This window comes from Alternaria hordeiaustralica (assembly GCF_023758085.1).
Source record: "Alternaria hordeiaustralica strain BMP 2776 chromosome Unknown scaffold_4, whole genome shotgun sequence".
In the NCBI taxonomy this organism is placed as follows: domain Eukaryota; kingdom Fungi; phylum Ascomycota; class Dothideomycetes; order Pleosporales; family Pleosporaceae; genus Alternaria; species Alternaria hordeiaustralica.
The window spans coordinates 589123-614202 of record NW_026056776.1 but is presented as its reverse complement, the minus strand read 5'-3'; the positions used below and the strand labels follow the sequence as shown (position 1 = coordinate 614202).

General features: G+C 52.4%; 7 protein-coding genes across 7 annotated transcripts; 3 read left to right on the top strand and 4 right to left on the bottom strand.

Moving 5' to 3' along the window:
• Window positions 1–78: 78 nt before the first annotated feature.
• Window positions 79–3583, bottom strand: J4E84_002995 (uncharacterized protein; the record flags this gene model as incomplete). Its single annotated transcript, XM_049385613.1, has 7 exons — window positions 79–165; window positions 222–2623; window positions 2672–2914; window positions 2962–3203; window positions 3256–3331; window positions 3381–3445; window positions 3543–3583. 7 exons carry the CDS (start codon window positions 3581–3583, stop codon window positions 79–81), a joined length of 3156 nt encoding a protein of 1051 aa, XP_049246490.1.
• Window positions 3584–4290: 707 nt separating this feature from the next.
• SLU7 (mRNA splicing protein) lies at window positions 4291–5721 on the bottom strand (the record flags this gene model as incomplete). Its single annotated transcript, XM_049385612.1, has 1 exon — window positions 4291–5721. The coding sequence occupies one exon, from the start codon at window positions 5719–5721 to the stop codon at window positions 4291–4293; it is 1431 nt and encodes a 476-aa protein (XP_049246489.1).
• An 8564-nt stretch (window positions 5722–14285) lies between these two features.
• J4E84_002993 (uncharacterized protein) lies at window positions 14286–15392 on the bottom strand (the record flags this gene model as incomplete). Its single annotated transcript, XM_049385611.1, has 1 exon — window positions 14286–15392. One exon carries the CDS (start codon window positions 15390–15392, stop codon window positions 14286–14288), a length of 1107 nt encoding a protein of 368 aa, XP_049246488.1.
• A 100-nt stretch (window positions 15393–15492) lies between these two features.
• Window positions 15493–17670, top strand: J4E84_002992 (uncharacterized protein; the record flags this gene model as incomplete). Its single annotated transcript, XM_049385610.1, has 3 exons — window positions 15493–15505; window positions 15563–15602; window positions 15651–17670. The coding sequence occupies 3 exons, from the start codon at window positions 15493–15495 to the stop codon at window positions 17668–17670; spliced, it is 2073 nt and encodes a 690-aa protein (XP_049246487.1).
• Window positions 17671–18909: 1239 nt separating this feature from the next.
• Window positions 18910–19959, top strand: J4E84_002991 (uncharacterized protein; the record flags this gene model as incomplete). The annotated part of the gene is made up of 1 exon (XM_049385609.1): window positions 18910–19959. One exon carries the CDS (start codon window positions 18910–18912, stop codon window positions 19957–19959), a length of 1050 nt encoding a protein of 349 aa, XP_049246486.1.
• A 1023-nt stretch (window positions 19960–20982) lies between these two features.
• On the bottom strand, window positions 20983–22010 carry J4E84_002990 (uncharacterized protein; the record flags this gene model as incomplete). The annotated part of the gene is made up of 4 exons (XM_049385608.1): window positions 20983–21305; window positions 21362–21496; window positions 21549–21882; window positions 21939–22010. The coding sequence occupies 4 exons, from the start codon at window positions 22008–22010 to the stop codon at window positions 20983–20985; spliced, it is 864 nt and encodes a 287-aa protein (XP_049246485.1).
• An 881-nt stretch (window positions 22011–22891) lies between these two features.
• On the top strand, window positions 22892–25006 carry J4E84_002989 (uncharacterized protein; the record flags this gene model as incomplete). The annotated part of the gene is made up of 3 exons (XM_049385607.1): window positions 22892–23024; window positions 23879–23939; window positions 24382–25006. 3 exons carry the CDS (start codon window positions 22892–22894, stop codon window positions 25004–25006), a joined length of 819 nt encoding a protein of 272 aa, XP_049246484.1.
• Window positions 25007–25080: the final 74 nt, after the last annotated feature.

Here is a 25080-nt window from a genome sequence, read left to right as displayed (position 1 = left end):
AATAATAATGAATGGTAACTATCCACGATAAACCAGCAGCTATCCACACGAACGAACAAGCGCCAACGTGCAGACCATCTACTCTTCAAGGTAAGAAAGCTTGCGCATCTCACCCAACCTAGTCCTAGCTTGCGCAAGCGAGTTCTCGAGCTGTAGAATCTCGACCTAGAATCATTTGTTAGCGTCTGTTCTTCCCCAGAGAATTGTTGATGAATACATACCTGCTGCTCCATCTGGCGGACCTTGAACTCGTGGTCGCCCAACTTGCTGTAGTCGACAACCTCGCCCTCGTCCCTGTTCTTCTGGGCGATGATCTCCTGCACTTGCCTGACAAGCGACCTGCAAGCCGCAGTGACAGTCTTGGATGCGCTCTCCAGCCTGTCTTGCGTCTTGCTCATGAAGCTAGCCTTGACACGACTAGCAGCCACCAACTGAGCGGTGGAGGCAGCAACGTCGTTGGAAGCAACGATAAGCTGCTCGGGCGAGTTGCGACCGGATATGACGCCGTCGGCGGTCTCGATGAGCATGTTTGTCGATGTGGCGACGGCCTTGGCGGCACTGATGAGACCTTCGGTCCAGCGGTTGTGCTTCTTGTAGAACTGGGTCTTGGACATGCTTCCTCGTCCTTCGCGCACGATTTCCTTTTGGGATTCGGTGGCGGCCTTGATGAGCTGCGCAATGGCGTTTGTGACGGCGATGGCTGCTTCGAGAATGGAGTCGTGGATCTTGAGCTCGTAGGTAGAGTACTGGTCTCTCGGCTTCTTCATCAGCTTGGAAAGACGCTCGGTGGCCGCGTCGATGGCGTTGGCTGCCTTGGTCAACTCGTTGTCGACCAAGTCACCAAGATCGCCAGAGGCGTTGGTGATCTTGCTCTTGGGTGCGAAAGCGTCCGCGAGCTTGGACAAGCTCTGCAGGTTGCGCACGACTTCTGTGCTGTTGTTGATGACAACGTTGATCTTCTGCTCTGCGTCCATGTCGTACATGCGCACTGACTGGACGTTACGGAAGAACCTAATGGTCGAGGTTGCAGAGGCTCTCGCGCCGTTGATGAGCTGGTCAGCCTTGTTCTCATCAGAAGCGAATCGCGTCAGTCCCTTGGTGTTCACCAACACATCGACGATAGCGCCACCAAAGTTGCTGACGGCGTTGATAACCTCAGCGTGCTTGGCGTTCGGCCCGTCAGCAATGAAGTTGTTGAAAGCAGTCGAGAACTCCATGGTGCACGTTGATGCCTTCTCAATCTGCGAAAGCACGTACGCGCCAGTGGCATTCTGGTTTCCGGCTTGCATAGGAGAGTCGAGCTCATACAGCGCATCGTCAACACGCTGCACACCACTCTGGAGGACGGAGTCGATGAGGTCGTTGATCTTCTGGAGGCTGTCTTGGATAATTGTGTCCAAGTGGCCGTCCAGGACATCATCGTTGGTACCAGCGTTGAGCTTCAGCTCGTTCAGCTCGAGTAGCGTCTGGTCCATACCAGCACGGAAGATCTCCAGCTCCTCCTCCTTGTCGCGCAGTTGACGCTCCAGGTCAGAGTCACCTTCACGGTACTTCATCTGGAACTCGTCTAGCGCGCGGGTCTTGTTCCGCAGCGCTTCCTCAAGATCCGCGATTTCTCGGTTGTGTCTTGACAGCATTGCCGAAAGTTCTGAGCCCTTGCCACGCTCGAGATTGTCGGCTCTGTCTAGGGCAGCACGGAGCTCCCTCTTCAGCTTCTCAGTCTCCTCACGGTGGCCACCAGTGTGACGGTCCTTCTCCATGAGCGCTCGGTCGCGCTCGCGAATCATGTCTGCCAGTTCCAAGTTCTTGGTCTTCAACTCGCGTTGCAGCTTGTCTCGCCCATCAATGGCTTCCTGGGCGGAGTTCGCCTTGAGCTGAACTGCCTTGAACTTCTGTAGCAGCTGAAGATGCTCATGACGCAATTGCGAATAGAGCTTGGCCAGCGATTCGTACTTTGATCTCCATGTGTTGAGCTGCTCCTGAAGTGCTCTTATCTGATCGTCTCGCGAGCCCATCTGTTGCTGGAAGTTCTGGTTCATCTGGTTGATCTCGCCCTCCAATGCCTTCATCCGCTGGTCGTATTGTTGCAGCATCAGCTGGTCGCGTTCGTACTGAGCGCGCGCGTTTAGATTCTCTCGCTCAAGCTCAGCAAGGCGACCCTGTGTCTGCTGTTGGTACTGTTCGCGCATGAGTTGTTCTTGCGCCAACCGAGCTTGCTCTGCCTGAAGCCGTTGTTGCTCCTCGAAGTCACGTTGTGCCTGCATCGCTTGCTGCTGCTGCTGTTGCTGAGCCTCCTCCCATTGCCTCTGTAGTCTCTGCTGTTCAGCCTCGTATTCCTCTTGTTGCCTCCGCTGATTATCTTTCCAGAACTCGTTGATTGGCTCTGGGTCGACTGATGGAGCGCGAGCGGGTTCGGGCTTCTCGTTGCGGGGTCGTTGAGGTAGCGCGGGCGCACTCTCATCTTCAGAGAGCAGGTTCGGTGGTTCCTGTGGCAGCTTTGGCACTGTAATGAGGTTGGTCAAGTATCTAAGATTCGAGCATTCGTAGTAGAATTTGACGAGACGGTAGTGCTGGGCATCGTATCTGCCGCGGAGAGGAGAGAGCGCTTCGTCGTCACCGAGTGCTACGCTGGTTAGTTGGGTCGCAAATCAACCGAGACTCTAGTCCTTACTGGTGTGCATTGCGCGCAACATGCTGGTGATGAACTTGTAGATACCATAGGACTCCTGAACCAGTGGCACCAACGCCGCTATCCTACATTCGTTGTTCGCGCCGCTCCGGAAATGTGAGAAGATGAGCTTCTGGAAAGCATCGATCTGATCTTGTAGCGTCATAAGATCCGAGATGGTCTCGTAGCCCTCATTAGGGTCATTGATCGACTTCAAGCTGATGTACTCCTCGTACTCGAAGGTTCCTATTCCAATCAGCCAGTTATTCGCGTCTTGCTGCCGCTCGTCGTACCATTGAACTCGGGATGTTGTCGGTGGAAAGCAAGCTTGGCCATAAGATAGTAGATGTACTCTGAAATGAGCGGCGCATATCCCCGCATGCCTTCTCCGACCGTGGAGCCCCGTGATAGGCTCTCAAGCCAGCTGGTGTTCGATTGCGCCTCCTTAAGAACGATAGGGTGGCCCTCCTGGAGGACCTTGTGGACGGTAATGAGCGCTTTGAAGGTCTGCACCTCGTCGGCGAGGATTGGCTGCCTGGAATATGCTATTAGCATTGGGCGGATTGGGCACCATGGTGCGCTCTTACACTTTCATGCCCTGCCAGAAAGACGCGGAACTCTTGTGATCCCATGTGTAGACGATGCATGCTCGCACGTGTTTCCCTGCGCTATTGTGAGTTTCATGCGCGTGCTGAGGAGTTTCGGTACGTACGCTTGGGGGAGACCTCTTCGATGCTCGTGGCTTTGCGAATGTTGATGGCAAGCTCCGACTCCTGCCTGGATTGAGACATGTTAGGCCATGTCACATTTCTCCTGTTGAAATCTCTCGCCCAGAGGCTAAAGGGTGCCGGCATAATGATGGTGATATACGTACTTGCCCATGTCCACGTTGCGCGAGCTTCCGTAGAGCGCCATCTTGGTCGCCGTGCGCTCCTTCTGAGCTTGTTGTTCGTAGTTGTAGGTAGTTGTAGGAGGGAAAGGCTAATGGTCGGTGTCGGAGAAGGCGCGCAAAAGCAATGCGCGGAAATGGGGAGGTGTGGGGTTGAGATATTTGGTTGCGCTCTTGGGTCAGTCAACCATCAGAGGAGCTCCTACTACTCGACCCCCGGGAGGTGGTTCGTGCAGCTTGGCGCTTCGTCATCGCCTTCACCCCCGACCGGGTCTAACCCTTGTATCTAATACTGAATTCTAGATTTGCTCGCAGGCAAAACCTCTTTACTCAAGCTAGAATCTTCCGAGCCATGCAGCTAGAAGCGCCTTCTTGCTGCATCGGGTGCCGCGAACTCCTCCACTTGGGCTGTGCATCCTGGCCTAAACTGCTGCCTTCGCCATGGACTAACAACGCATACGCGGCTGCATGCGCAACCGACTCGGGTCTGAGTTGGCATCCGTGATGGAGGGCGACAAGATGCGTCTTCACTAACAGGGCTGCATGACTTCGCTGGACGCACCCTTGCTCTGTGAACTGTACCGATCACGCATGGCCAACGCAGCGATCATCAGGAACTACTATGTCATTTTACATGCTATCTTAGATGCGACTCCAGGGTATGATGAACGCCATGCAATGCTACGAATACAATAATGATGACCTATGACGCCGTCACGAAAGGCTCGACACCTCAAACCGCTTCACTTTTCCCTCCCTTGCTGAGATAGGCAGCCATAGGGTCCGCGGCCATTGTCCTCTTGCGGCGATACTCTTCCATTTCTTCCTCATTTACGCCTCCCGTCATCTCGTCGAGAGCTCGTTTCCGACTGGCAGCATCGTTCTTTGCTTTTTCGGCGCGGTCGGGTGCATTGGGTACGTGTTCCTCCAGGACAGCCTCTTCCTTCCATGCTATCTCCTTGGGTACTTCGTCCAGGTCAGCACCGGTGCGCATCCGATCTGCCAGCTCAAAAGCCTCCTTGCCTGCCTCGCCCGTGCAGTACGAGTTCTTGACTGTCGAGTGACAACATGCAAAGCCCCATTGGAAGTTGGACCACCAGCTGCCCCAGACTGATGTGTGGTTGTTGAGGAGCACGTCCTCTGGGTACTTTGATTTTGCCTTGATTTTTGGTGCGCCCTTTATGCCGCCTCGCTCGTCGTACTCGACATATCGCTCGTTCTCTGTGACGGCTGTCTTTCGAAGTGAGTCGTCGGTGAACTTTTCTTGTGTGCCGTACTTCTCCGCCAAGGCCTTCTTCCTGGCTGCTGCCATCTCCTCAGCCTCTTTGAGCTGCTTCTTCCGCATGACCTCGCCGGACGTAGGATTGGCCTGTAAATGTAGCTTGTTCTTGTCTCCGCGCTCCTGTGTCTCCCAAGCATATCGCTGCGCCTTCTCAAACTCAGCTGCATCTCCAGACGCCTTCATGAACCCTTCCTCTGCTACTAGTTGAGCGGCGTTGTCGGCCGTCGCGCCGCTGTCGACCATGGAACGCGTTTTGGGGTCATATTTCGCCGAGTCGAGATCCAGGTTGAGCAGATACTTTGCCGTGTCTTCTCGTAATCGCAGGTTCCGTGTGGATGTGGCCTGTTTCCTTCCCATGTCCGTCTCGGCATCGTACTTGTCGCCCTCATCCTCGTCATTGGACTTGTCACCTTTCTCAGCTTCTTTGGCCTTTTTCCGGATCTCCTCCATGGCGTTGTACTCCTCGATGACCTCCTCAAAATGTGATGCATCGTAGCCGTTCCATCGATCGCGTTTCGCATCGAAGCCTAGTTGTACGTCTTGAATGACCTCGTCCGCCTCGATGTTCTTGCCCGTAAACTTTGCGCCTGCCTTGCGCGGCCGGCTCAAGCAGTCCTTCTTCTTGTGTGTCATGGCACCGCAGTTCTCGCATGCGCCTTTGCGGAACTTGGTCGCAGCCGGGCCGATCTTCTTGCCGCGATCGTACCATTTTGAGTCTTGCTCCTGCTTCTGCAGACGCTGATGCTCGAGGTAATCGGTGTTGTCCTCGCCAGTCTCGTCGACGGCGTAGAAGGGCTTCTTCGAAATGAACGAGGGGATGTATTCGTTGCGCTCTTTCGCCGCGGCAGAGACGTCGGGCTTCTTGGGCTGGGAGGGCGGCATGTTGGGCGTGGGAGGATGCCTCGGTCGCGTTGAGTGGTGAAGGTTGTCAGTTGGTAGAAGCTTTAGAATGGCGGCCAAAGTGGACCGCCGACTAGTGGCGTAGGGCTGGCTGCAGCGTCGATCCCGCACGTCACGGGACCACGCGAGTTCGGTCGCGCTTGTTGTGCCTCGCGTCTCTTTCACTCCATTCCGCCACCGACATCCTTGTCGCGTGCGCTGCGCGAGTTTGATTTTGGATGATCTCCTGAACACGATGCGAAACTCCACTTTCGCACACACTTCCTGGATACCGGCTGTGTCGTCATGGATACTTTCCGCTTTCGCCTGAACTGCATCGACAACTACCAGGCGGCTCCGACAGACATCGACCCTCTTCTTCGGCGCAATGCCGGTCCTGCAGGCCGGTTGGGCGCACCGCAAGTACCCGTAATCCGGGCGTTTGGTGCGACCGAGACGGGGCAGAAGGTGTGCGCTCATATCCATGGAGCGCTGCCTTACCTATACCTGGAGTACAATGGCAGCTTGGAGAAGGATGTCGGTGCGTATGTCAGTCGTGCAGTTGGTATCAAGCTGACCCCTCCTAGTCAACGCGTATATTCTGGACCTCCGCGCCTCCATTGACCACGCCCTCGCCACCGCGTACCGCCGAAATGCATACGATGGAAAGTCGATCTACGTTGGCCACATATCTCTTGTCAAGGGTGTACCCTTCTTTGGATACAGTGTTGGATACAAGATTTTCTTGAAAGTCTACATTCTCAACCCTATGCATATGACTCGGTTTACCGACCTGCTGCATCAAGGAGCAATCTTGAACCGGGTGTTCCAGCCATATGAGAGTCACCTGCAGTACCTCCTGCAGTGGATGTGCGACTACAACCTGTACGGATGCGACTGGATTAACTGCGCAAAAGTCCAGTTCCGGGGACCCGTTCCAGACAGCGAAGAGGTAGATACCACTGTCCACAAGTGGCACGATGCGTCTATTCCCAACGAACTCATAGCCGATGAGGATCAATACCCACGCCAAAGTCACTGCACTCTCGAAGTCGATATATGCGTCCAGGACATCCTCAATCGGCACGAACTACAATATCGACCCATCCACCACGACTTCCTAGAGCGATCGAGCCAAATGCCACGCAATCCAGACGACAAATTCGTGCCGTCTATGGCCGGTCTTTGGAGAGACGAGACGCGCCGGCGCAAACGTCGTATGGGCCTCTCCGATCCTTCGAGCAGTCCTTTTCCTGCTGAAGTGCTTGTGTCCATGTCGGCTGATTTGCGGAACACCAAGGCCGGTGGATGGATTCACGAAGAGGAGTATCGAGAACTCATCGAAAAGCTAATCATCGAGGAAAGACAAGGAAAGGGCGAAGCCAAATTTGACGGTTTCGTGAAACCCATCCCTGGCCAGGAGCGCATCAGGACTGCTGTAGATAGTATCGAAGATCTCTATCCCGAGGTCTTGTCTACACAGCAGCTTCCAGATGACGGCATCGAGCAAGATGTCAACGCGTTAGAACAAGGTGGTGCGCCTGTTGACATTGACGCTCAGCTTGCGTCTGACGGGCCAGAACCCAGACAGCCTCACAGTGACGGTGCCATTGGGGACGGCGAAGACCACAATCCAGCGGACGCCGACGATCATTCTGACACCGAGGAAGAGCAATCCATGGATCCCCTAACAGTATCTTTACTCAAGGGCTCTAGTGATATAGAAGCTGAAGATGCACTCATCGACGAAGGAATTGATCTAGTTGACCCCGATGACGACGGCAAAAAACCAGAGTCCAGCAGCCCGATGAGCCAAAGGAAGCGCTCTCTCGAACCCGCAGAAGAAGACTACAACAAGCGTCAACGAATCCTGGCAACAACCCAGAGTACCAATAGGCGTGTCTCGTTTCGCAACGCCCTGAACAAGAACGACGATCCACCTCATCCCGGTCAATCGTCGCAAGCGAGTATCAAAGCTCAAGGCTTAGGGGCGCCGACTACTTTCTCGTTCCCTGTAGTAAAGAACCCGAATGCACCGGAGACGCTTCATCGCTTGAGTCAATCTGGGTATTCAAATTCCCAAGAAGGGCCCAAGACACCTGGGCCTAAGCATCTTACGGCCAGACCTTCGCAACTCGTTCCTGTGACCCCATGGACGCATCAAAAGACCTCGCCAATGGTGCCGAACAGTAGTACCTCGCAAGCTCGCTCCAAGGTAGCCTCTCTAGTGCGTCGGCTGGATACATCGTTCCAGCACAAGCATCGTACTGTTTACTACGGCGCGCTACCTCCACCGGCTGAGGTCGTCAAAGGCACCATGATGCATGCGGGACTTCCACCGGTAATCTATCAGGACGCATATTACAGTGATGAGAAGGACGTTCCAGATCGGCCAAGAGAGTATGCGGGTCGCGAGTTCAAACTACAAAGCACCACATTACCGTATCTTCCTCCTTTCGACCCCACTGGTAATTCTCTTGCCAACATTGGAGAGTATCCCGCAGTTGTGTTAGACAAGAAGAAACAAGCTACAATGGATCAAGAACGATCACATAACTGTGGTTTGCGTCACTGGGAACTCTCAAGACCTCCTCCTACTTTCAAAGAAGTGAAGCGCTGGACCAGCCGTCACGTCAAGCAACGCAAAGTGGCGAAGCCTAAAACCAAGGCACAAGACGAGGCGGCAACTATGCCAGTGCGCAAATTCAACCCAATGAGCCACATTTCACAGATAGAAGGTCCAACGCAGAAGAATCCTCATGGCTTCAAGTACTCACAGAAGCAAAAGACAACTAGTGTTAAGCACGAAGCTCAGTATATGAGCATCATGAGCTTAGAAGTACACGTTAACTCAAGAGGCTCACTCGTACCAGACCCGGCTGAGGATGAGATCCAGTGCATTTTCTGGAGCGTACAAGGCGAAGAAAACGCGACCACTGATCGACCGCGTTCCGGTATACTGTGCTTCTCGGAAGAAGATGGCATCGCTATGCGTATTGCTAAGCAAGTTCCGGTCGAAGTCGAATACGAGGAAGACGAGCTAGATCTCATCAACCGTGTGGTCGATATCGTCCGCCAATTTGACCCGGACATACTCACGGGATACGAAGTACACAATAGCTCCTGGGGTTACCTCATCGAACGCGCGAGGATGAAGTACGAGTACAATCTTTGCGATGAGATCAGCAGGATGAAGTCGCAGTCTCATGGCAGATTTGGGAAAGAGGCCGACCGCTGGGGCTTCACGCATACCTCTACTATCCGTATCACTGGCCGACATATGATCAACATCTGGAGAGCTATGCGCGGAGAGCTGAACCTGCTACAATACACCATGGAAAACGTGGTCTTCCACTTATTGCACAAACGCATACCGCATTACCAACACTCCGATCTTACGACTTGGTATACAAATGGAAAGCCAAGGGATCTGACAAAAGTGATTCATCATTTTCGCACACGTGTGCAACTCAATCTCGACATCTTGGAAGCAAACGAAATTGTACCTCGTACTAGTGAGCAAGCTCGCCTGCTTGGAGTAGACTTCTTTGCAGTCATTTCACGAGGCTCTCAGTTCAAGGTCGAGTCTACCATGTTCCGCATCGCAAAGCCAGAGAATTTCATCCTTGTATCACCGAGTCGGAAGCAGGTCGGTCAGCAAAATGCGCTCGAATGTCTACCGCTGGTCATGGAGCCACAGAGTGCATTCTATTCAAGCCCTGTTCTCGTTCTGGACTTCCAATCGTTGTATCCTAGTGTTATGATTGCCTACAACTATTGCTATTCGACATGTCTTGGACGTATCGTCAGTTGGCGAGGTCAGAACAAGATGGGTTTCATGGACTTCAAGCGCGAGCCGCAGTTGCTGGAATTGGTAAAAGACCACATCAACATTGCGCCGAACGGCATGATGTATGTCAAACCAGAAATGCGGAAGTCCCTGTTAGCGAAGATGCTTGGCGAAATTCTGGAGACTCGTGTGATGGTCAAGAGTGGGATGAAGCAGGACAAAGACGACAGAACCTTGCAGCAGCTACTGAATAATAGGCAGCTGGCGCTGAAGCTATTGGCTAACGTCACTTACGGCTACGCATCTGCGTCGTTTTCCGGTCGTATGCCATGCTCTGAGATAGCAGACAGTATCGTCCAGACTGGTCGCGAAACCCTGGAGAAGGCCATTGCAATGATACACGCTACGGAGAAGTGGGGTGCGGAGGTCGTCTACGGAGACACCGATTCACTTTTCATCCATTTGAAAGGACGCACCAAGGATCAAGCATTCACCATCGGCGAGGAGATAACCGCTGCTATCACCGCTGCGAACCCACGACCCATCAAGCTCAAGTTCGAGAAGGTATACCATCCTTGCGTTTTACTTGCCAAGAAACGTTACGTTGGCTTCAAGTATGAGCACCGCAATCAGAAAGAGCCCGACTTTGACGCGAAGGGTATCGAAACAGTCCGTCGCGACGGTACGCCTGCAGAGCAAAAGATCGAAGAGAAGGCTCTCAAGCTCCTTTTCCGCACATCAGACCTCAGCCAAGTCAAGCGGTACTTCCAGGAGCAATGCGCGAAGATCATGGAGGGCCGTGTCAGTATACAAGACTTTCTCTTCGCCAAGGAAGTCAAGCTAGGCACGTACTCCGACAGGGGCCCTCCGCCGCCCGGTGCTCTCATCGCTACAAAGCGTATGCTCGCCGACCCGCGTGCCGAGCCTCAGTATGGCGAACGCGTGCCATACGTAGTCATCACCGGTGCACCCGGAGCGCGCCTCATCGATCGCTGCGTCAGCCCGGAGACCTTGCTTCAAAACGACCATCTCGAGCTCGATGCCGAATACTACATCAGCAAGAACCTCATCCCACCACTTGAGCGCATCTTCAACCTCGTTGGCGCTAACGTAAGACAATGGTTCGATGAGATGCCGAAAGTCCAGCGCATCCGCAATATTACGATTCCCCTGACTATTAAACACGACAAAAGCAGCGCCCTCTCCTCCGGTGGCAACGCATCCCTCAAGAAAACTCTTGAAAGCTACATGAAATCTTCAAGCTGCATGGTCTGCCGTTCGAAACTACCTCAAACCCCACCTACACATCTCCCAGGCAGCGAAAACAATCCCTACGCCGTCCTCCCACTTTGCGCAAAGTGTCTCAAGCGCCCAGCACATTCACTCCTCTCGCTCAAATACCGCATCTGGGACAGTGAAACACGCGTCGCGGAAGTCGAACAGGTGTGCCGGCGCTGCTCAAATCTCGCCTGGGGCGAAGAGATCAAATGCGATAGTAGGGATTGTTCAGTCTTTTATACGCGCATCAAGGAACGTTCGAGGTTGACTGCGCTGAAAGACAGTGTTGGGCCTGTTATTGAGCTCATGGAGAAGGTAGATGAGGACGCGGATTTGAACAGGGAAGATAGTAGAGAGAGTAGTGAGGGTGAGGGGTTGACATGGTAAAGTAGGTTGTTGCTAGTTTGAAAACCCTGGAATACAGTACATTACTTCGAATCAAGAAACGTGTAACATGCTTTGATCTTCCCACCCACGATCGTCAGGACATCCTCACCCGTTAACCCCATTTCTCCACTACTGGCTGTTTTGATGCCCCATCTTACTTTCTTCACCCAGATATCCTCTCCGTCGTCATGTTTGAGACATGCGACATTGCCTGCACACGATCTTAGTAACGACCTTTCTTCAAGATGTCCATGAAAGTTTCGACGGATTTACGTACCTAAAGGAACAAACTCATCGCCCTCTCCACTCATACCGTGTATCTTCTCCACCATCTCACTGATTGCTTCATGCGACTTGAACACACCCAATGCGTCTACGAAGAAGACATCTGAACTTGGTACCCAGAGATCTGCAATGGCTTGCGTACGCGTCGTCTTGTCTTTCTGACCGAAGATGTCGGTTAGATTGAGGAGGGTCAAGCCAATGGCCCGGGATTGAGGTGTCGACATCGCTGCTGGGGAGTTGGAGAGAGTTATGGATATGAGTGATGTTTATGATAATACGAGGGCCACTGAGCCAATACATAGAAGCTGATGCGTTTATTCTGTACTGAAGTGGTGGGAAGGAGCCCGAGGTGAGTAAGCACAAGCTATTCGCGCTAACGGTGTTAGGAAAGAGACATAGCGTGCTTATGCAGCGACATGTCTGCTACATTTCGAAAGTCCGATCAGAATGATAGAAAGGCGGTTCTTCCAATTGCACAACACGAGAGCATCCAGTAAAGAATCTATGACACATAACATCCGTTCCCCAAATCCACCATCTCTCCTAATTCCTCCACCTCCTCCACTTCCTCCACTCCCACCGCCTCCACCACCCTCTTCCCTGCCTTCATCAGCACCCTATCTAATGCCTCCCCTAAAACAGCCCAATCCCACTTCTGCGCAACAACCCACTTCCTCAACTCCCCCAATTCCTCGTAAAACACGCCAGTCAGACCAGCTACCTTGTGATCAGAAAGCAAATACGAAAATAAACAAGCCTCATGGAAAACAACGGAATCCTGCAGTGTGAAAACTGGTATCGAAACTACCGGAACACCTCTCTTTGACGATACAGAAGGATGTATGTGTCTGGTTTGGTGGAGGTGACATATTGCGCAGCATTGTTTGGTTGGATCGGGGGTGGTGATGGGCGATAGGTCGCTGTAGAGTTTGTCGCTGGTGGGAGAAGGTAAGAGATTTGACGACGTGGTAGTGTAGTTCAGGGGGAAGGGTGTTGCAGTGCCAAAGAATTTGGAGGAGTTGAATTCGTTGCAGGAGTGGCCGAAGCAGATTAGGTCTGGTGGGGAAAGAGTCGGCTTACGTGCGGGAAAGGGCATCTTGGATTTGCTTGGTTGGGCCATCGGTGAAGAGTGGGGCGAAGACGACTTCGGTTGTGGTGATGAGGGACAGGACGGTGACGCTGGAAGATGGTCGGAAGAAACGGTGGTGGCGGCCGGGAAAGCTCTCTGGTGGAGACGGGGTGTTCGGATTGTCGCAATCATTGTTCGTGAATAGTCTTTCAGACGGCGTCCAGTAGACAGTAACAAGGACATTGTCCAAGAGAACGCAATCCAGGAGGCTCGTCCACCTCACCCAAGGAAGAAACTAAATAGGGTTGCAGCCTACATCAAGATGAAAGCATGCAAAGTAGATGATCCAACGCCCATGTAGGCTCCAGGGTTCAGTGTTTTCTTGAATGAGGTGCGACCAGCTCCGTGTATGGATCCTCCAAAACTATTGTTGTCCCATATTGGAGGTCGCTTCCAGGAATAATTTCCTGTTTAGTCGAGCGCTGCGGCGATGAGCCCGGGCGGCTGCTCGTATGCGCGCTCGCAGAAGCTCATGAGCAGTTTCTGCTGGTGGTTCGTCCTCTGTGCCGTTTTCTTCGACTGGCCCTTGAACTGGCTCCTCAACCGGACGGGGATTCCGCGGCGGCAATGGAGCGTCCATATTCAACTCATTTTCCAAAAACAAAAACGCCCTCAGCACGTTGATTCTATCGAGAATATCAGCTATCGTCCGTTGGAAATCCATCTCTTGTATTGATCTGTTGTTGTCAATTATCTTTGTGGAGGTGATCAGGTCTGCAGACTACGTTAGGATGATATTTAACAAACTAGAAAACTCTGTATTAATGTAGGCTCCTTGGTGTTCAGTCTTTTACCTTGGTTGCCCAGATGAGGTGGAACTATGGTCGAGACATGAGTGATACGGCACTTGCCCATGATGGTACCAAACTAACAACGATCACCATGGATGACCAGAATGCGCAACCATGTTGCTGCATACGATGTATTAAAAGTTCACAAGTAATTATCGTCTAAGCCGATGTATACTCCTGGCTTGAAAAATATTTTCGTATATTGCGAGACCGGTTGTAGCCACCCCTAGTGTGGTACGCCAATCTTCAACCACTCATAGCGTCGTCGTCCTATTCGTCCACCTCTACCACAAAAACACTCAGATCGACATCTTTGATATAGGGCGGAGGCGGGCTCGAGTCAACTGCAGAATATTCTGGCACTGTCTCTTCTTGAGCAGGAACGACCAGCCACCTATCGACTTCAACGCGAAGCGGTTGATCATCGACCACTGCCATCTCGTAATCGATCCTTCTGCTCCTCGACCAACGCGATATCTCGAATGCAAGGCAGAAGATGAAGATGTGGAGGAAGACGAGGATGAGGACGAGAAATGTGTCCGTTATGCTGAATGGCATTTCGGAAGTGTCTTTGTGGTCAGAGTAAGGCTGCATTGTGGCGGAGGTGTCGAAGGAAGGGGTTCGAGATTCCTGGAGTGAGTGGGCGTGCAGCTTCCGGTTGGTGGCTCTGGTACCCCGGTGGTGGGAAGTATGAGCTAGCGAATCTATAGCTGTGTCGCGGCATTGTGAGAGTCGAGACTATCGCATTGTCAATGCGCACGACATGCAATCTGCGATGACTGTGCACTGTGAGTATGGACGGGAAATGTGCGCGGATGTGTTCGCGATATGGCTGCTGTTATCTCATCCAATGAATTGATCGTACACGTCATCGAAACAAAATCTACTTACACCTCTCAAGCAGTGGTCACCATCCCCACAACGTCTTGATTGTGTCGCCAATTGTTGCTTGGCCAGCTTCCTTCCTCTTCATACGAGCTACCCGCTCTTCGATAAATGTCTGTTCCAGCTGCTTTGCCACACCAGTTTGCGCCCTAATCTCACCAACTATAGCCATCCTCTCGATCTCGCGCTCTTCGGGTGACAGGCTCTCTAGCTTCTTTTGGTACTCTTCCCGTACTTCCGGCTTGATCTGCTTCCACACATCGGTATCGTCCATGCTGCTACTCGATTTGCCAATCTCAGCTATCGGCACAGCTGATTTCCCTGACGATGATACGCCGCTCATGGCTTCCGCGACATTCCGTTTCGACAATATGCTTTCGAATTTGGGCACTGACCGTCCCTCTACCTTGGCCTTCTCCATTTCCTCCTCCTGTTGTATCATGCGCTGGTAGAGTTTATCTGCGTGCATTTGTATCCGCTCGTCTTCTTCTGGTGACCTCTCGTCCATGGTCATGTAGCCCAACGCCTTCAAGAACTTTGACTGTATGTCGTAGCAGCGGTTGAACTTGCGCGACTCGCCGATGCACATGGTTCCTGCCGACCACCATGATTTGGGATTTTGGAAACACTCAAATTGGTTCATGTATTCTAGCGCACAGTTCTCCATGGCGACTCGTCCGATTGAGGCTTTGCGATCATTGTAGGCGTCTACGAGGTCTCGTAACTTGTCTTGTTCCGACTTTCCGCGGTTGTTGACGACGTCCTGTGGGGTGTAGGTCTTCCAGAGGTCGGCGTATCGGCCATCTTGGAATTGCGATTGCGGTGGCACATATGGCTTCTCGGGATCGGTCTGTGTTTGCGCTTGCGCTTGTGTGGGTGTTGGCGATTCGGCGGGCTTTTCTTTGGGAGCGGAGGGTAATGAAGGTTTCGGGCCAGTGGGCGCCTCTTTTTTGAGGAAGTCGCGGAGAGATGGATCGAGTTGGTCTTGCCCGCCTGAGCTATTCCCGCTTCCCCAGAGCCAGCCCATAGTTGCGTCGGCGTATAGATTCGTATTCGCGAGGTGAGCAGGTGAAAGTTCCCAAGTTGCGGGGACAGTGAACATGGGTCGGGGGTCCGAGCACCCGAGCATGTCTTAGCGCGTTGGCCTCAGATGCGCCCGGGCATAACAACGACTCGATTACGCGACGGCGACGACATCAACTCGAGGAATTGTTACGACACACATTGTTATGGCGCCAGTCGGTATGTTCGTTCTGTTCAAGGATTCATAATCCGAATTTCATACTCACACGTCTCTAGATCGCCGCGAACATCGACAACAGCGCGTGCGCGGTGCTGGGTAAGACACTCGAGAACTCCTGAGACATGCAAACGCTGACTACGACAGGCCTTCATCTGTGCAGGCGTCTTTCGGCTTCAACTTCGGCGCTCTCAGTTCGCAACCGACCAAACAACCCTCTCTCCCACCCCAGCAATCACCGCGACGAACACCAGCCCAGAAGACACCCAGGAGCGCGAATGGCTCGGCACAACGGCAGAGAAGCGCGTCGATTCAGCGCAGCACTGCATCAAAGCCGAAAGCTACACCAAAAGAAAACACAGTGACCCCTCAGTTGGGCAAGAGGAAGCGGGGTTCACCAAATGCGCAACCAGGCGCAGACGACGCGGCAGAGGATGAGCTAAGCCCTGACCGTGAGGACGCTGTGCGCTCCATCGAACAAAGCAGGAGGGTCGTTGGGACGGTTCTACCCATACGCGAAGAACAAGACAGCGTACCAGACGAGCTATCCATATTGGAAGAGCGCGCCAGTACTGCACGCGAGACGGTCTTCGCCAAGTCTACCGTCATCAAACGAACGCCTCCACAAGCATCGTCACAAACACGCGCAACCCCTGTCAGTGCCCGACAAAAGACGCCTGCCACCGAGGGTGTTGAGCAAGCGTCAGCTGTATCGCGGCGGTCGACACTACGGCGATCGCGTTCTACGGATCCTGGTCCGGCTACACCCAGCGTACTTCCAAACGGGCAACCCAGAACTTCTTCCGCTTCACAACTCGGCGCTATTCTCGAGACACCAGCCGCAGCTTCAGTGGACGAAGAGAGCGAAGATGAGCTATCGCCGCAGCTCAATGGATCTACACCGCGGGTGGTTGGGAGCGAACCACGGCCGCAGCAAACCGCAGAAGAAGATGTTGAAATGGACGCAGACGAGCTCTCCTCACTCGGCCAACCGACACCAATCCAGCAAACGCCGGTAGCGAATGGTGCGACACCACAACAATTGAGAAAGCAACAGTCTGAAGAGCAAGCCACTCCGCCGCAGCCAGCCAAACGAGGAAGATCGCGCCGGGTAGTGGAGGAACCCAAGGAGGTTGAGGTCCCCGCAACCACGGCGACGAAGCCTGCCAAGCGCGGCAGACCCAGAAAAGAAGTCGCAGTCCAGGAACGCGAACCTCAAGCAGCGCCAGCTGTACGCGAGCCAGAAGTTACAAACAGCGAGGAGCCAACACTGGAAGAAGTGGACGAGGTTCCTGACGATGTCTCCCCTGACCATGAACAAGCATCTATACACTCCCCCAAACCTACATCACGGAATCAGGACGCTGTCGAAATTTCCAGTGCGGATGAAGAGTCGGACGTGTACGAAGAGCCGGAGCCCGAAGAGGCAGAACTCACTCCACGACCCAGAACGAGAAAGCTGTCTCCCAAGCAGACACAACGCGCAAAACCTACGTCAGAGAAACCGCCTCGGAAGCGTCAAAAGTTCTTGGGACCTAAGCATACCATCTCTGTCATGCGCATCAAGGGCTCTGCAGTTCGAGGCATCACAGTCGCAGACACCACGCGTACCATCTTAGAAGAAACCATTGACCACCGCTTGAGCCGTATGGCCGAAAAGCTGCAAGCCTCACAAGACTCCACCCGTCGCAAAGAATATCGAAGTGAGATCAATCTCTCGCTCTCTTTCAAGGAGAGCCTCAACGAGAAGTTGCTCGACTTGCAGGACGCAAATGATCTCTTGAGCACCAACTTCAAGAAGATCAAGTTGTTCAAACGCGACAATGCTGAGCTACGTAGGGAAATTCTCAGTCTCCAGGACAGCAGACAAGAGATTGCTATCGAAACGGACGATGTTCAAGCACGATACAACGCCGAGAAGGCCGAGGTAGATGCCAGAAATACCCTCAGTGATGACATGTTCGAGATTGAGGCTGCAATAAAGAACGGTCGGAAAAAGGCACGCAAAGAAGGGAGGGAAGAGGAGGGCCCCAATATCCCCCTTCCTATGCTGCTCCAAATGGTCGGCAATGACGTCACTTCTCGAAGTGGCGGCCTTCTGGCCAATGTAAAGGGCTTTAACGGGCTCTTGGAAAGAGCTGCAGGCTTTCTAGAGGGAAGAGCCTGATTACACAGCGAATGGGCGGATGAAGTTTCTTGTGTGTACTTTCGGAAAGATACCCGGCATTATCGCCACCTTCGATATGATATTTACCATTCTCATATTCTGCACCCTTTCAATCTCCTAATGTCTGCGGACGCACAACATCATCTGAAAAGTTGATCATGATGTCTCATATACGATCGGATGTTATTTGGCAAGAACACCTGGGGTAGTCGCGTGTCGTCTAACATCGGTCAAGCGACTAGTCTGCATATGCCAAGACGCGCCCGCTTTCATGCACGGTTACGCAAAGGTGCATCACCTAAATGATATTGGCGTGCTGGAACTTGCCTGTGCGCATCACAGGGTCCATGGGCTACGGCCTTAACTCCCCAGCCTGCCGGTTTGCTCTCGCCTGACAGTTCTACCAAACCTTTGTCCGTTCGCTGAGCCATTGTTGCCAGTGCCGGCGCTCTTGCCTTTCCAGAAACCAAAAGCCAGGCAACTCAACCGACGTAATCACAATCCTTCGTCCTGTATCTATCAGGGAACTCTTTACCAGAAAAAGCAAACATTTATGAAATTACGTGGTTGAACGTGCGCTTCGTTCTAATCAAGACCCTGTTACATTGCAAAACGGGAACCGGCGGGAATACGTTACACGACAAACTAGCTTGAACCAAACCTGGAACTATCACCAGATATCTGACACAGTTTCTTTCACTACTTCCACAGCAGCTCACCAGATCAACACACCGCTCAATTGAGGTCTAGGTGGTTGTTCGTCACGGTTCACTTACCAAAACTATGACTCGCGGAAGCATCACCTGCGACACTAGTGTCCCAAAAACACCGACGACGGAGCCAGCACCGTCCACGCTGACCTCGGCCGATTTCAAGACCCCTAAACCACCTCTTACCTCGCAGACAGCTAAATCTCCACGCAGCCCATCAAGCAAATTCTCGTTTCAGGAGCAGCGGCGAAAATCGTTCTTGGAACATCTGAAACGATGGCACTTGAGCCACGAATCGAGTAATTTCTTTCAAGGAAAACTCAGCCTACTACCTTCTGAGCCTGAATACAACGAAAGTCTCGAATTGGGTAGAAGTGTAACTTGTATTTTGACGGATTCGAGTTTTACGGACTATAGGAAGACAGTTGCTATTAAGCTTTTTGGACCACAGAGGGACAGCTTAAACGGCAAGATAAGAGAATTGGGACGGGATATCAAGAGCAGGAGCATGGCTTTACTTTGCAGCGAGATGAAGCTCGCGGAGGACAAGAAAGAGGAGGCATGGCCGTCACCAGAAGCCATATCCGGCTCTTCGAACAGCTACTACAACCTTGTCATCCGCTTCGGCTCAGGATGGCTCTCTGCACGCGACTACTTCAACAGACTCTACTTTCGACACCTCGCTGCCCGCTTGCCAGGCCGGAGTAGCCACTGCGTCGCCAACACAGCCGACTACGTCTTCCGCGTCCGCTCGCAAGCACTCGGCCCACCACCCTCAAAACGAGACACAGTGCCCATCCAGCCACTCTTCCACCAATTCCAACGCCTACCTACAGAACTCCAAGAGATGATCCTCATGACTGCCGCCGGACTTACCCGCGACTACGACCTCACCAACGACGCGCGCAGGAACTGTGCCAGAGCCTCCGAAAGAGCCATCAGTTTATCAACCTTACTACGCATCTCACGCGGCATCCACGACACAATGCGCCCATACATAATGCGCAGCACGACCTTCCATTTCGGCCTCAGCGGAACGACAAACTTCCTCTGGCAATGCGGCCCGACTTATCGTCCCCACATTAAACGCTTGGCCTTCCATTTCGGGAAGAATGCTTTGCTTCATTGCGTGCGCTGGTTAGCTTCTGATGCGATTTTCGAGTTCCTAGAGCCGCCGCAGCCGAATGGAGGGACTGGGTTACCGCTGTTTTGGCGCTGTCAGTTGAGAGCTCTTGCCAAGGAATTGCACTTGCGGGAGCTTGTTATTGATATTGAGGGGATTCCGAAGGCGGATGTTGCTATGGTGGTTAGGGTTATGAGGGAGGCGTTTGGGGGTGTGGAGAGGGTGAAGTTTGTGGAGGGTTCGCCGCCTGGGAAGACAGAGTTTGTGGATATGAGGGATGAACGGTTAGCGGGCATCGGCAAGGAGACTTGGAGGGAGCTGGTCAAGGGGTATATTGGGAGGTATGAGCGCCAGATTGGGTGGCATAATTGGCATTTTAAGATGGATTTGGTGGGCTTGAAGGAGCATGAGCTGGATGCTTTGATGGACAAGGAGGCGGAATTTTTTGATAGTTGATAGAGGGTGAATGCATGATGACGGTGTTATCTGTATATTTTAGGGTTTGGGGGAATACGGAATAGACATCTGGCGAGTTCATGATAAGGTGAACCAACGGTAAAGATATGGCTTTGTGATCTATTGATGGTACTTGCATGTACGAGACATAATGTCGATGTCGAGCGAGTGAAAACTCCATGAAGTTGAAAATTGCATACCCAGATACTAAGGTCAATCTAGTCTACGTTGCTTCCACCATAACTTTTCTTTCAAAAAAAGTATTGCTTAGTGCGTTATTCCAAAGAAATGGCGTCCCGTACAGTATTGCTTTGTTCCGGCAGTTGACAGCCAAAGTACTTGCGCCTGGGTACGCAAACTGTGACATTGGCGATAGAAGCTTTCAAGGTTCTTCGTGGAAACCATAGTGGGTACGATACGCGTAACAATTTAAGGTTTCGTCGACACCCAGGCTGTGCCCAATATTGCCCGCTGCCAGCCTCATTCCCGATCCTCCGATGCTTCTCGAGTTCGTGAGGCGGCGGGTGGCCACTGCGAGCGGCTAGCGCAACGGGTCCCTGCACGGAAGCAGCGGCAGGCGGAAGGGGAACAACTCTAAATTTCTAGTTCCCGGAATCCTCTTCTTTTGTCTCGACATCGAGAATTTCCGAGAGCATTCGTCCGCATGATGGACTTTTGGCATCCTTGTTCACACTCATGAGGAGTGGCTGCCTTTTCTTTGGCTACTCAGACGATCATACGCAAGACGACCTCGAGACTCAACCTTGGAAACTGCGACCCGGCAGCACATGCTACGATACAGCCACATATCTTCTGCGCGACAGTTAACGTCGTTGTTGCTATCGCAGAGTCATGCAAGTCGTGCAAGAAGGAGTCATGGACGGCAAAACATGACCTCGTCACTTGCGAGGGTTGTGGGATAGATTGTAAAAGTCAAATGTCACTAGTAATGAGCGTAATTGAGTGTAAACTCCGCAAATGTACGTAAACCTCCTCTCCCAAGGTTGCCCAAGAGGCCGTCATCTAAAATCCCCACTTGGCAATCTTCTTGTACGACTTGTGCTTGACGCTGGTAGTGCGCTTCGCGACGCTCATGCGCTTCACGACAGCGCTCTCGTCTTCGTCCACATCTACACACCCATCAACATCCTGCGAGGAGCAGAGCGGCGTGAGAGTCTTAGAGCCCATATCGCAGAAGTTTCCATGTGCGTCAACAAAGTCCGGTCCCCAAGACGTGGCAGATTCACAAAGTCCCTTCGCTGAGTGGCTTGCAATGTTGGACACGACAAGTGCCTCGGTCATCCACTGGGGGCGCTCAGAGACACTACGCTTGGCGCCAGGTTGGTCTGAACACGAATGTTAGAGAAAGTCCTTGCGCGGTAGGTATAAGGGGATGACTGACCAGCGATAGGGCCACTGTCTGGTCCAAAGATCGTGTATGTACATCCTGCGTTGCTGCTCGCGGTGTCGTTGACGTTTTCACCGTACGCGGAGGTATCGAACTTCAGAGAAGCAGCCGCAATATCGTTGGTATGGTCTAGATACGAAGTCAGTGTATGTATCACATGTGTGCCACGGCCGTCATTTACCTGCATCAATCCAAGTGCACCTGGGGACGTAGTCGCCGCCGTCGTCTAGGCGTCCCGCTACCTCGACGCTCTCGTACCAGGATTGGCCACAGACTGATCCAATATCGCCAGTCCATGCACCACCGAAAGTGCCGTCGAACTGCGTCACGGTGATCCAGGCAATACATGTCGCGTCATCGTTGTTCGAGATGCTGACGTATTTGGCTCGTTGGCCCCCAACCCCCGCGTCAATGGTGCGGTCGCAAATTCCACCAGAACCGATATCACAGCCATCAGCTTGACCCTGATATCCGTTTACCTGGGAGAAGGAATAGACCTTGTTGATCGAGCCAGACTAACCTCTTGTTAGCAGCGGACTCTATGTTGTCCATACTTGGACGTAGCACTCACAAGACTGTCTCCGTCGTTACCAAGGTCGGGTAGACCGGCTGCAGGAGTGAAGAGTGTGTCAGCAACTACCATGAAGATATTAGTTCTCTTGTGATGCTGTACCTTTGATTCTGACAGTTGCACCCTCTGGTGCTGATCCTGGGACGTTGGCTTCGAAAAACCCAACCGTAGTCAATGCGTCAGCCACGAGCCCAATGGCTGTGAGAACCGAGGCAGCCATGTTGAAACTTGCGCGAAAGCTGATTATATGATAGTTGTTCAAAGCCGTTTAACTGAGAGGGAGAAGTCCGGTTTGGGTGATGAGTGCTTGGTTCACAGAAGGACTTTTTATATCTCTTCGGCTTGAGCAGTGCTTGTTGCTATCCATGACACTATGGAGCCATGGTGACATTTCTCCGGAACTTCGGCATGCCATCGTAACATGTCTCAAATCGAATAGCAAATCAGAACTTCGTTGACAACATGTGCTCGGCCCCCAACTGTTGCCAATACTTTATCCATGCGAAGTGGAGGTTCGGCTTGTTCACTTTGTCAGCCTGTACGAACATTAGGTATGCTGCCTATGATATGGCCGACCTTTGATTTGCCGTAGCCTCCTGGGTATCTCATCCTTCTAAGACACTGATGAACGCAAATATCAAGACCTTCCCGAATGGTAATGTTGAGTGATGTCGTCTTACCGGTTAGAACAGTAGTCTGCCTGGGAGCTGAAGGATCGCTAGAAAACCGGGGACTAACGACGAAAGTAGGAAAAAGCGACACAGATACGCCTTGTCATCCCCCCGGAAGCGCCGGTGGAAAGCAACTAATCTGTGATGGAGGTCGAATTGCCAAGTCCGCGGGACAGTTATAAGCCACCTTGCCCACCGACTCAATGCTCAGCAACACCTTTCTCTATCAGCTCCACTTCTTCTTTCGAGACAAGATCGACCACTCGACCCCAACAAGCCACCATGAAGCTCTCACTTGCCCTGATCAGTACTCTGCTTACGAGCTCCCTCGCACTTTCGGTCAAACGACAAAACGATGTACCCTCCTGCGTCAACGGCGATGTTGCCGACAGCAACGGCGGTCCATACGAGGGTGGTATGTAATAGCAACTGCCGGCTTCGGTCCCTTAGGTAAAACAAGCTGACACCCTATGTTTAGGCGCTGAATGTGAACAAGACTGCTACTTGACTGAACAGGAAGGGGACAGAGTCGATCAGATTTGCAAAGGGTACTGCACTGGAACACCGCTCGTGACAGGAACTGTTGTGTACAACTGCTATGGAAGTGGCTGAAGCGTGTACGGAAAGCCTTCTGGGGCGGACTTGTTGGAAACCCATTGTGTCAGAGCATTACATAGATACTTTTACACACCAACCTTCAATGGATGACTTCAACTTAAGCACCGCATAAATGCTTGTCTTCCGGGCGTACATGCTTATCCCTCGTGCGTGTACCTAGCATAACTATGTGTCAAGACATCATCTTCTCGCCAATCTCTATATGAGATTCGTTCTTTACTATGAGTTCGTAAGGCTCGACCGGCAATACGGCTTACGCCCGAAACTCATCGACGAATGACAAGGCGCATGGTTGAAGCGAGATCCCCACACAAAACGCCCTGAAGAAGATCACCCCGGAATACACCGCGGACGTTGGATCAAAGTCTTGTTGCTTATGGTGGTTAAGGTTAGCTGCCGCCGTGACTAATCGAAGCAGGCACGTGGTGGTTGTGGGGGCTACATAAGGCGCCCCGAGGCACCCCGTCTGGGGTCTTGGTAAACACCAATCCCAAAATCAGACAATGATCGGGACGACCGTGCCACCCAACCCCGCCTCAACGTCGCAACGCTAAGGAAGAATATGTGCGTTGTTATGACCCAGCGATGTCATTTGGGGCGTACATGAGTCGGGTTTTAAGAGAGGACGAATGACGACAGTGCTAAGAGCAGCTGCAACCGACGAATCTACGCGACCAGCGACAGCTTCAGACACTGGAAGCGACAAGGAAACGTTCCGTTCCAACCGATTAGCCGGTGAGATGGTCTGAGCCCTTACATGCAATAAGCCGCAGTGTGACACATGACGAAATGTCCCATGAGTATGCCTTACTCTTGGCAAGAAGCGGATGGCCTTATTATGCAGCGATGTCTGGAGATGGAGTACAAACACCCTAGCCGCCCCCCACGCTCGCATCTACTGAGATCGGACTCGTTCAGAACCGCATCCAGACTTGATAATTCTTGCTGTTTTCGAGACTCTCCCTAAACCTTTTGCTTCAGCATTTCCAATGCAGCTCTTCCAAGTCATCAACAGATCGGCGTTTCTAGCCTTGCTTTCTTCTCCCTTCTACGCACATGCACAAGCATCCCAGAACGCAGATGGGCAAGAGCTAAGCCCATATAAGTTTGTGCCCTCCCCATGTATCGTCACAAGTCAACTAACCGTTCGATAGTCAGAACCTGACGCTTCGCTTCTTCAAGGATGGCCACGACGACACGTGTAACTACTACGACTCCCGCGACACCTTGACCTTCACTACGAGTAGTATTCCCGTCGTCCCCCACTGTTTCAGTCTTGGAGACCTCTTTGGTGGAAACGCCACGCAGGGCTTTGTGAACCAGACATGGAACCTCGGTTCTAACAGGTTTGGTGACGAACAAGCGGGTATATACTGGACGCTTCTCAACGCCGACAAGTACGACAGATCAGCAAACTACTCTCGGGTCCTATACCGCCACCATGTAGTGCAGGCTTATGACGACATATGGAAGGAGGGCCATCTCTCAAATATGATGGCTACCGTCTACGGAGGGGAGGACTGCTCTGAACTCGATCCTAACGATGACCAAAACTTGCTGAACTGGTTTGGGTACAGCTGTTGGAGTGCTGATGAGGGTGATTGTGGCAATACACCTTACCCCCTCAATAGTTTCAATCTTGCCTCAGTCGACCAGAGGTCAGACCGCAAGTGCTGGTTGCATTCGGAATTGGGCGCGGCTGTGCATGGATTCTCGTCTTCTCGGGCGATAATGGGAGCTTTCGCGAGTGTATCTCTAGCTGTCTGGCTGGCCTTGTAAGGTATCTAGATGTTGACAGGAGAATTTGTATAGCTAGACATTGAAAAACTCAACCTCAAGCGTAAAAGAAGTGA